Here is a 12,264-nt window from a genome sequence, read left to right as displayed (position 1 = left end):
ATCCCTCTTTTGATTGGATTCAGTCTAGAGCCCCATATAAAAGAGAATATAATCATCGATTCCTTTTCATACTTAATAGGAATCATACAGATGTTAACATAAGCAGTTTTTCCTATTGCCATGGTGTTTAACAAGTGTGCTTATTTTCTATATGAAAATCTATATGATTTCCAAAAATGTCATGCCCTTTACTTCTTTGAGTACATTATCCAACTGTTGTCTGTATTCATTCCTTCCAAATGTTATTCCTAATATATATCTATACATTTTTCATTGAACTCAACATCTCCTATCATACCTTCAAAACCAAATCCTTTACTTTTCTCCTTATTTATACTTAAACCAATTTTTTTAATTTATACTTAATTTTTCATTTACTTTTTCCATCTATACTTTATGTTTAACAATACAATATCATCCACATGATTATGCATTATTGGCAATTGTACTTTATTCATCATGTTGTATCTACCACTACTTAACATTGTATTAAGTTCCTTCACTATTACATCCATAACTAATGAGAAAATTACACTACTAGCTGGGTGGCCCTGCTGTACTCCACATTCTATTTTTATTTCTTCCCCAATCCAGCTATTTACATTTAGTTTCACATAGTTCCTTTCATAAACAGATTTTATTACTTGTAATATTTTTGCTTACATTATATGCCTGCAAAATTCCCCATAATGATTTATATTGAATATTAAATGCACCAAATAAATGCTAAACGGAATGGATTCCACCAGGAAGAAGCACACAGTAGCTTAAAAAATATTCTTCTTTATTGACAAAACAAAGATTAACCGCTTTCATCCACCACCAGCTAATTACTTAAATACTTTCTTTTAGGTGCCAAAATTGCTAATTACTAAAAGTCACATTTAAATTTAAAGCTAAAGTGCCTGAATACAAATGTTAAAATTCCCTATAAATATTTAAATGCATTAAACATTGAATTACAGTAATATATACATTATGAAACTACATGTACGCATTGTTAAATATAAACTTCATATGAATATTATTAAATGGAAGTTGTTAAGGAATCAGACACATAAATCATACAACTTAAAAATCATTTATAAAAATAATCACATAAGTAGATCAGTCCCCAATACATCCCATATATTCCTGTCTAAAGCATCCTTAAAAATACAAATAATGCACAAAATGCATACTATAAGTTAGCTCATTTATTACCTAAACCTGCATTAGTAGTAAAGGTTTAATAGTAATACAGTCAATTAAGCCTGGCATATTCATGGCCATTTAACTTCCTTGTATCCCAGCACTGCTTTAAAGTTACCCCCTCGGGGCCCCAGTTTGACCTGCTCCAGTATGGCAAACTTAAAAAAATGATGGTCCCCTACTGCACCTGTATGTATATATAGGGCATTATTGCTATCCTTTTTTCCTGATGTCATAAAGATGGTCATAAATTCTCTTTCTTAGGGGCCTCTCTGTTTTACCTATATAATAACTGGGGCAAGTCATACACTTTGCCATATATACGATACACTTTGAATCGCAGTTTCCTTGCCAAAAAATAATTGATGTTTTCTAGAGTCACACCTTCCACTTCAAGAATAGCGTGACACTGTTTACACCTACCACATCTCCTGGTATTTCTTCCTTGCATCCCTATTTCCCTAACAGTGTTACCCCTTTCTAAATTATGTTTGATATTACACCCTATTCTGTATACGAAAGATGGTGTCTCACCCACAATGTTCCTAATCTCATTGTCTGCTAACGATATTCCAATTGTTGTTTAATATCTGTTTTACTTGATTCACATAAGGGAATATTCCAAAATACAAGTCCTGTAATAGTTTGTGTTGGTATCAGTATTACTTGTAAGTGTATTCTTGCCTATACCCCTTCCTAGAATCGGTGGGTATTTTCTACCACTCTCGTCAATCACATATTTCTTGATGTCATCCAACATACGTCTGGGGTATCCTCTCTGACTGAATAACAAAGTTACGAAGTCAATCTCTTCGACCATCTCAGTATACAGGGAAGTCATTTGGGCTGCCCTTCTGTACTGCCCCTTGAATATATTCCTCATCATTTTTCTAGGATGATTGCTAGAATACTCGAGATAAACATTAGAGAAAGTGTTTTTTTTCTATAAATTCGGGATTTAAATCCCCTAATCCACAAGATACAAAAGTGTCCAGGTAGGCAATGCCACCTGTATCACAAGTGTGGATAAACCTCAAAAATGTACTCGTACTGTTTAGATATTCAATAAATTTATTAATACTACCATAAGGACCATCTCACAATATAAAAATACCGTCCAAAAATGGGAGTAATATCTAATGTACTTATAATATTCACTTTGAAGACAAATTGGTTCGCCCAATCTAACATAACCAGGTTGGCGAACATGGGAGCACACTCTGCCCCCATTGCCACCCCCCCCCGATCTGTCAAAAATGTTCACCCTCAAAAGTAAATAAAGCTGTAATCAAGTACAATAGACATAAACTCCATTATAAGATTAACAAACTCCCATTCCAGGCTAGTATATTGTCTAATACTAGGCATTTCACACTGAGCTAATTGAAGGAAGGACACTGAGCACATGTTCAGGGACATCTTGGTTTAGCCAAAGCCATCAGGCATTTCAGTGAGAGAGGATTGTTTAAGGTCAATGGTTACTGAGGTCACCTGGACTACAGCTTACAGTAAGCACCTCATTGGTTCTTTTGAGCTTTTTTTTTAAAGTTGTCTCAGGTTTCAACTTTCTGTTACCTAAGAAGTTATGTTTGTGAGTGTTTCTCCCATTTCACACTGAGCTAATCGAAGGAAGGACACTGAGCAAACTCAGATCTATAATATACAACATTAAGTATCCTGTTTTTTTTTTGCTTATTTTTTCAAGTTATTTATAGTACTTTGTCTACTGTATACTTTTTTAGCTAGTTTCACTGCGTGTGAGGTATTAACTGGAAATTGTCCACTTTTATTAAGCATCTGTTTGGGTTGTTTGATTCTGATAACTTGTTTGCAGTTAAAAGCTTTCTCTAGAGGCTCCTTTATCTGTTTAAAACTTTCATCTAAATGCTCAATGCTGCTTTTCTGCTGTGAGAAACATTTCTGCAGTTTGTTTCTTAGTAGTGTGGATATTTGTAGCATTGTCCATATCCAGGCTTGTGTTTGGGCCTAGTGTTTGTGGAGGCTGTGTCTGAGCACATGTTCAGGGACATCCTGGTTTAGCCAAAGCCATCAGGCATTTCAGTGAGAGAGGATTGTTTAAGGTCATTGGCTGACTGAGGTCACCTGGACTACAGCTTAGAGTAAGCACCTCATTGGTTCTTTTGAGCTTTTTTTTAAAGTTGTCTCAGGTTTTAACTTTCTGTTACCTAAAAAGTTAAGTTTGTGAGTGTTCTGCCATTTCACACTGAGCTAATTGAAGGAAGGACACTGAGCAAACTCGAATCTATAATATATAACATTAAGTATCCTGTTTTTTTGCTTATTTTTTCGAGTTATTTATAACACTTTGTCTACTGTATACTTTTCTAGCTAGTTTCACTCTGTGTGAGGTATTAACTGGAAAGTGTCCACTTTTATTAAGCATTTGTTTGGGTTGTTTGATTCTGATAACTTGTTTGCAGTTAAAATCTTTCTCTAGAGGCTCCTTTATTTGTTTAAAACTTTCATTTAAAGGCTCATGACTGCTTTTCTGCTGTGAGAAACATTTCTGCAGTTTGTGGCTTTGCAGTTGCCTGCCCCTACTGGAAATTTGATCTGGGACACTCCTCCCAGTCTAGTGTTATTACCTCATTCTACCTAATACAGGGAGAACATTTGAGAAGGCCAATCCACTTAGTTTCAGCTACTCCTTTCTCTCTTTCCACTTAAAAAAAATAAATACATTTCTAAGCTTGTTTCCTGCATTTCCTGTGGGGAGTCTAGTCTGGATACAGATTCGCTGTGTCCAGGACTATTTGTGGGCTTCTGAGCCCCCAAGCCTTTCTGTGTTAGAGGGAAGCCTTCTAGCTTAATTTTAATTCTTAGAACTAGCCAGTTTTTTTAATTTCAGCACTCAGGTCTGTTTCTTTGAGCTCAGCACTTGTTCAGAACTCGTTGTAAGCACTAAATAAGCTACAAATTACTACAGCACTCAACTTTCCTCACTTGTCTACAGGAAAACAGTTTCTATTACTTAACAAATAAACACCTATCCAGGCATGTCTAAGGGTCAGCTCCCGGTGTTTTCTCCTGTCTACCTGATGAATCTGGGCATCTTGGGGCAATGCAGCAATTGCCTCATGTACACAGACAACCCTCTCCTCCTACCACCCAACACTACAACCTGGAGAGATGCACTTATATAGCCAAACTGGAAGCAAAGCTTTCTTCACCCAAGACTGGACTAGACAGTCAAGAGGAGAAGGTAAACACTTTCACCACACCACACTCAGCACATAGTCCCTCAAAACTTACACCACCAAAACACACACATAGAAACACAAAACACACACCTACATTCATGAGGCTCTCAGTAAAAACCTGCCCAAGCAACAGGGACCTCCAAAGCAGAAACACAAGCAACCTCCACCCCCCCAACACAACCCAAATGACACATAGCCCACAAACTCAGTGTGCCACTCAACCACAGCCCATAAGGCATAACAACGTACACAACACTCTAGTCATAGGTGAATTTATAGTCAGGCACACTGATGTTCCACTCACCAGGCTAAACAAGAAGAAAGTTACTGTCAGCTGCCTGTCGGCTGCCAGGATCCGCCACATAACGCATGCATTCAGGTCACTCCACAAGTACAAATATGACTCTGTCATTGTCCATGCGGGTGTGAATGACCTGAGACGTACCTCCCTGGACTACATTAAAAAGGACATGGAGGAGCTGTCCGATCTTGTAGCCTAGGCAGGTATGACAATAGCCCTGAGTAGCATCCTGCCATCACCCACAATGATACCACAGTACAAGGACAAAACGATTGACTTCAACAATTGGCTAAGCTTCTGGTGTCTTTTTAAGGGGATCCAGTATCTGTCTACCTGGGATGACATGATGGACAAACCATGATGCTTTGCCAGAGATGGCCGGCACCTGTCGCCCCTGGGATTCCGGATACTGGCTAAGGCTCTAGCCACCCCTATATTCCCTTTCTAGGCAAGGTTCAAATGACAAATTCACCACCGTAACAGGTACAAGCAAGAAGAATCTGAGGGCATTGCTACTCAATGCTAGAAGTCTAAACCTCAAAATGCACTCAGTCGAGACACTCCTTAAAATGGAAAACATTGACATCTGTGCAGTGGCAGAGACCTGGTTCAAGGCTGCAGAGAGTACTCCTGCATTACCAGGCTATAATTCATACCACACCTTTCAGCCACCTAACCTGGACCGAAACACTAAAGGTGGAGGAGTGTCTATATTCATTAAGGATATCCAGACCTCCAGGCTAGTTGCTCAGCATAATGCATCTGAGATTATCCAAGTGCAACTAACTCTGGGCAAGACCACACTCCAAATTATAGCTTGCTACAGATCCCCCACCATGCCCCAGGATTCCCCCTCCTCATTTCTTGATACACTGGAAAATATTAGAGTACAACCTAACACCCTAATAATGGGCGATTTCAACTACCCCACCATTAACTGGGAAAACTACTCATGTACCAACTCTTGTGCTCAACATTTTCTGGAATTCATAAATTCCAATGCCGTGGATAAACTTATCCACACTCCCACCAGGGGCAGCAATATCCTAGAACTGGCTATTACCAACATGGGCAACCAGTGCTCCACACCAGAGGTCAATTCCTTGTTGGTCAGACATCCACATCCCTCCCCCACCCCCCATTAGGGAAGCCACCGTAAAATATTTCTCCAAAGCCAACTTCACGCTTAAGACAGAAGTGGCAAACTTCATGACACCCATGCTGATGGAAAATAGAGGTATGACTGCCGAATCCTACACAAATGCACATTATAAGCACTTACACGAGTGCATGGATCATGCAATCCCTAAAAGAACCAAGATGCTATCCTCCAAAAAAAGGAAGCCAATCTGGTGGTCCCCTGCCATAACCAAACTCTACAACAGAAGAAATAAACTGTTGCAAAAAAGAGTAAAATCCCATGATTGGATAAACTCCCTGGTCAGCCTCAGTACGAAGCTGAGATCCCTCATAAAATCCTCCAAAGCTAGTTACAAAAACAAATTTGCCACTGACTCTAAAGACAACCACAAAGCATTCTATAGCTATGTCAAGAATCTCAATGGCAACACTCAGATCTGCTCTGAGTTACAGCACAATAGCACTAAATATACAGAACCAACTGATATTGCCAACATCCTGGCAGATAGGTTCAGTGATAACTTTACCCCCCTCTCATCCCCTAAAGGGCCCATCTCTATACCAGAAGAATGCAAAGTTCCTGTAATCACGGCTGCACAGGGAAAAACCACACTCTCCAAAGCCAAGAACACAGCATCGATGGGACCTGACAACATCCCAGGCTGTGTTCTACATGAACTACAGAACGAACTGGCACCCCACCTAAGTACCATGTTCAATCATAGCCTCACCTCAGACTATGTGCCCACTGAATGGCGCACAGCAACGGTTATTCCACTCCACAAAGGGGGAGCCACCACGGACCCCAGAAACTACCGCCCCATTAGCCTGACGAGCCTGGTCTGCAAGGCTATGGAATGTATCATCACGGAACTTATAAACAATGACATTGGTAATCTCCAAACTCAGGACTCCACCCAGTTCGGGTTTGTAAAAGGCAGATCATGTCTCCTAAACCTGATAGACTTCTTGGAAGCATTCACCAAAGCTGTAGATGAGGGTTTATTTACCTATTTATCCTATTGAATTTATTTCTTACTGTGCATCAATCAGCTTCTTCCTCACTTGTCTGCTCTTTCTTTTTCCTTGTTACTTTCTTTAACTTCATGTATAACCTCTTTTTCAGTTACATATTTTGTACATTTTCTTGTATAACACACTCTACTATCCCTTTGTGTATAACTTCATTTTCTTGCACATTCATTTCACATTCTAGCCATGAATGACCAGTATTGCCACATTTTTTGCAATTTAAATCAAATTGTTTTTGCATTATGCCATTTTACCACACAAATAACATCTTTTTATTACATTCATTGATTACATGATAATTTTTTCCACAAAAATAAGTTTTTGGTTGACTCCGGTATTTCACAAAACCCCTATTACCATGAACATCAATAATAGTAGTTACATGCCAAACATTAGCATTTTCCATTTTCAGTATTACTCCACATTTCCATCCCCAGTCCATAGTCCTCTTTCATCATATATTTTTGTAGTGTCCATTACTTCTTCACATATAGTTAACAAATGTTTTTTTTGTTCTTTTGCTTCAACTTCAGTTCTAAACTGCATCATTATTTTTTTTGTCTGTAAAAAGCTTGCACAGCATATTCTGACCATGGATAAATATTTTTCTTTTGTTCATATGCAACCAAAAAAATTTTCCATGGCCTGCCCAGTCTCAAATATCAAGTCACAAAAAGTATCTTTATTAATTAAAATGAATGCTCTTACCTCTTTTGCTTTGACACCCAGAAGTGCTATGACAGAGTCCCAAACTTTATACCTGTCCAAACTTTCTTCTTTGTTACAGTGCACACATACTGTATACTTCTTTTTTATTTCTTTTACTACTTCTTTCTTCCACAGTTTGTGCATAAGTTTTTGTCTCGAACTTTTTCTGGTACAGTCTCTTCTTCTCCTTTTTCTTCTTCTATTTTCTCCATGATGTCACTCCATAAAATTGCTGCTCCACTTTCTGGTTCACTTTGATTTACCATTTCTTCCAAATAATCATCCCGCAACCACCACAATTGGAGGGTTGTAATTATGCATTTCTTAGAGATAACTGTCTCTCCTTCAAACAATCTCCTCTGAAAGTTTTCCCTCTGAATCCATCTGTTACAGCTACAATCTCCTTTTCTTCCAATACCACTGGTTTTCTGCACCCACAGCATCAGAAAAAAAAAACTGCTGGTAGCGGTTCTACCATTTCAACTACATTTTTATCAACCTTCACTTCATTTTCAGCCAAAACTGAATCAGCCAAATTTTCTCCCTGTTCCTCCTGGCTGCCTCCGCGCCTGGACAGGAAACAGGAAGTCAGGATGTGTAACACACAAATCATTCCCCTGACTACCAAGAGTACGGGATGTTCCCAAATGCCGTGGCCAAACTCCCCCTAACAGTATAAATGCCACCTTGGGTCTCTTCTGAAAAGAGGTCACTTAGGTTAGCAGGAATAACCTGGACAACAAAGGATAAATAAAATAATCTTTCATGACTTGCATCTTCCAAATGGTTGTAAGATTGATAAGACTCAGTTTCAGCACAGCCAACTTTAGAGGTCACTGTGAATGCTCTAGTAGGTCCAGAAAAAATAAAATCACCTATTTACTTTGTGTTTGTCTACAGCACATGCTGCAGTGCTACACTGGCATACAAAATTTATGAATGTGAAGTTTTTTTTTTTTCTTTTTTTAACTAAAAGCATTAACTAAAAGCATTAACTGTTAACTTTGCAGGTAAGAAACTCACAGAAATTCATGACACCTTCTAATACACACTTCCAATTTCTACTTGTCTTACCACACTATCTATGACAAACAGGCCTTCTTCATAGTAGCTCCACACCTCTTCTAATATTCTGGGTTCTATACCCAATGTTCCAGATGGCAGGGTGAGCTGAATCAGACTGTGCAAGCATTTGCTAGGAAAAAGATGAGAAAGACAGCAGTAAGACATTATTTCCATACTGCTAAGAAACACTAATGAAAGTAAACCAGTCCTCACAAATTAAACTTACTGTAAATATACCCAACACTCTGAATACAAGGTTCTGAAAATAATCCCTTTTGTTTAAAGAAAGCTATTATAGTTTGATTTTTTTTACCTTACACAAACAAGTGTTTTAATCAGTAAATAATAATTTCTGGCATTACTTATTTAAAATTGTCAAAATGCATTTCTTATAAATGGATACTGAAGAGAGGTTATGCAGCTATAAAGCAGAGTTTTTGCACTTAAAACACTTTGTAGTGCATGAAGCATGGTGATTACACTTTGAAATCTGGAAAAAGACAAATCAGTTAAGCTCTTCTATAGCATGAGACCAGATTTTAACACATAGGTGGTTACTGGGATACTGACCCAAAGGTCATTATAAGCTTAGCAGTGTGCACCCAAAATAATACTAGAGTAATCTAATATAAAGGATTGTGCCTAAACTTGAGATCTTAGTGAGAAATGACTGCCCATTTCTAGGAGGGTCATAGGTGAAATCCCTGGCAGGAATTTACGGTTTCCCATCCAGGCTATGCTTAAAACAGGGTCATAGAGGGGCTTTGTTTGATGTGAACTGGCAGCCTATTCCAGAAGAGTGGCAACCTCTGAAATATATCTGTCTCTGCAGAAGGTCCTATTTATGTCGCACGCCAGGTTAAGGTCCTTGAAGCGGGTGACCCTTGTCCCATTTGACTTGCAGATGTGCAGCATTTTCATTAGGTTTGGATAGAGACTGCTCTGTAGGCTAGGCACAAGTCACCTCTAAGTTGTATGTACGCTACTGAGTACAGTAACAGTGACTTCAGTCTGTTAATGTATGACACGGGCTGGAGACCATGAATTTTCTTGGCAAGAAATCTTTGAGGTCTCTCAAGTTGCTGCAGGTGCCTGGTAAGGTACATACCAAAGGGAGCATTGTACTCAATTACTGGCCTGATAAGGATTGAGTACAGGGGTGTTATGACCTCTTTCACTCTTGAGGCAAAGCCTTTCATAATGAGGTGTGGAACATAGAATGCCTTCCTTACAACAGTAGACGCACGGTGATCAAAGTTTAGGTTACAGTCAACTTACATTCCCAAGTCTCTCACTACTGATTTGTTACTTAGTGTATTATTATTTATATGACATCCTGCAGGAATATCATTTTTACTGAAGGGGATGATAATGCATTTTTCTATCACTGAGTTTGAGTCCATGGCTTTGGCACCAATCACTGGCTTGCGTAAATCTCTCCTGAAGCATACTGACATTGTTTGGGGATACAGTGATTGCACAATTTGCAGTAATCAGCAAACGTAGTCAGCCACATCCCCTCTGTTTTGGCCTGAACTTCTGAAAAGTATATTCAAAGCAATAGGGGGCCCAGCACTGACCCCTGTAGAACCCCACTGGTGACAGGTCTGCTGGTTGAGGTAAAGTCCCCAAGTTTGACTGAGTGTGATCTGTTGATGAGACAGTTAGCAACCCACCTGATGACATAAGGGTTGATATTCAACTGGGAGGATTTATCAATAACACCTGAATGTAGGATTGTGTCAAAGGGCTTGGCTACATTAAGGTAGGTTGCATGCACAGATATGCCTTAATCTATGGCTCTGGTGATGTTTTCAAAGAAGTCCACCAGGTTTGACAGGCATAAATTGCCTTTGACAAAACCAAAATGCTTCAGATCAAATGTCTGGAAATCACCTAAATTCTTACTTGTAAGATCCATGATGATTTGTTCCATGGTCTTACAGATAAGGCTGGTTAAGCGTATGGGTCTGAAGTTCTGAGGGTCTGTTGCTGTACCCCCTTTATGAAGGGGAATGACGGTTGCTGTTTTCCATTCAGCAGGGACAAAACCAGTACTCAGGCTGCGGTTGAAGAGAGTTGCTAATCCATTTTTTAGATCATTTAAATCACAACCTGGGATGCCATCAAGTCCTATAGAGACTGTATTTTTGGCCTTGGAGAGAGTATTAATGACTTGCTCTTTGGAGATGCAAGATGGGGAGATGTAGTGGGAATGCTTTGTGGAATGTTTGAAGGGGACAGAGGGGTGTAATTTCCACCAAACCTGTCAGCTAATAGGTTAGCTATTTTCACAGCATCAGTGTGTGTGATACCATCCATCTCTAGCTCAGCACTCATCTGGGTCCTACCTTTTAGGTTATGGATATAGATGAAGAATGCCTTATGGTTATCCTTAGCTATTGTTGCAATTTTTTTTTGAAGTTGCCCTTAGAGGATTTTACAAGTTGTTTTACTTGTTTGTTCAAGTAGAGAAGAGTGTTCTTACAATGCTGGTACCTCTCTTTTATTCTTAAACAGCAACTTCTTCTTGTTGCTGTATAACTTATTAATGCTAGATATCCACCAGGGATGCTTGTTTTTTTCTTGAGGATCTTGTTTTGATCCCATCAGGTACAGCTGTGTCAATACATTTGTGTAAGCATTTGTACAGGGCATTTGTGTATACTTCAGTATAGCTGTCAATGCCATATGTGGGAACAGGAGCTTGGAAATTATTTATGCCATCCCTTAGGAGGATATAATTAGCTTTGGTGAAATTTTTTAACCTGATTTCACCTAAGAGAGGTTCAGATGTTACAACTACTGTGACATCCCCCCTCTGGGCCAGTAAGCAAGGAGCCTGAATCCTCACCACTGACACTGGAGAGGGGCACTCACTTGGAACAAAAATAGATACACCCAGGATTTCTAGCTGCAGTACTCTGCATCAAGCACAATTTCCCTTAAGAGCACACAGGGAACACACTCAGTTCAGGGGCTGGTTTTCCCCTGCCTCTCCAGATCCCAAGTAAGACTCCTCAGTGGCACAGCTATAGAGTTGAGTCCTCAGCCGAGTATCCATGCCAAGTCCTCCACCACTCTCTCTGTGGAACCAGTGCTGTGTGTGCCTGCGCCTAGCAGCTGACACACACACTCTTGAAGATTTAATTTTCTCACACACACACACACACACACACACACACACACACACACACACACACACACACACACACACACACACACACACACACACACACACACACCTACCTGGGAAAGGCTGGCACAGATTTTCTAGCAATGCCTTCTGCCCAGACTATAAGGTAGTTACACTGCCACCAGACACCCCAAAGCCAGCTACTCTAAGGCTGTTAGAAGGGTACCCAATTATACTGAGTGAAATTAATATTAATACAAATGATGGTTTTGACCAATGCAATACGGAGTGGCCATGGTGTCACTAAATAGATACAAGTCCTCTCAAAGTTTAAAATATTCGCTAAAGGATCAGCCACAATGAAAAGTTTAAATATATGTAATAATAAATAATAAAAGAACATGAAAATACTAAATATATATTTACAATAAACAGAGTTTCAATCACAGGAAATATATAACAGAGATGAA

The 12,264-nt window shown here is 39.3% G+C and overlaps 1 protein-coding gene across 3 annotated transcripts in view; it reads right to left on the bottom strand.

Moving 5' to 3' along the window:
* TEX11 (testis expressed 11) overlaps positions 1-12,264 on the bottom strand; it is a 1,293,291-nt gene that overhangs the window by 156,320 nt on the left and 1,124,707 nt on the right. For all 3 annotated transcript variants that reach the window (XM_044057409.1, XM_044057411.1, XM_044057410.1), the window contains one exon: positions 8,668-8,788. In XM_044057409.1, the coding sequence (XP_043913344.1) occupies positions 8,668-8,788 (121 nt within the window). The remainder of the gene's footprint in view (positions 1-8,667; positions 8,789-12,264) is intronic.

Source organism: Protopterus annectens, chromosome 15.part0, assembly GCF_019279795.1.
Source record: "Protopterus annectens isolate FY-2018-M chromosome 15.part0, PAN1.0, whole genome shotgun sequence".
In the NCBI taxonomy this organism is placed as follows: Eukaryota; Metazoa; Chordata; order Ceratodontiformes; family Protopteridae; genus Protopterus; species Protopterus annectens.
This window is presented reverse-complemented; position numbering and strand designations above follow the sequence as displayed.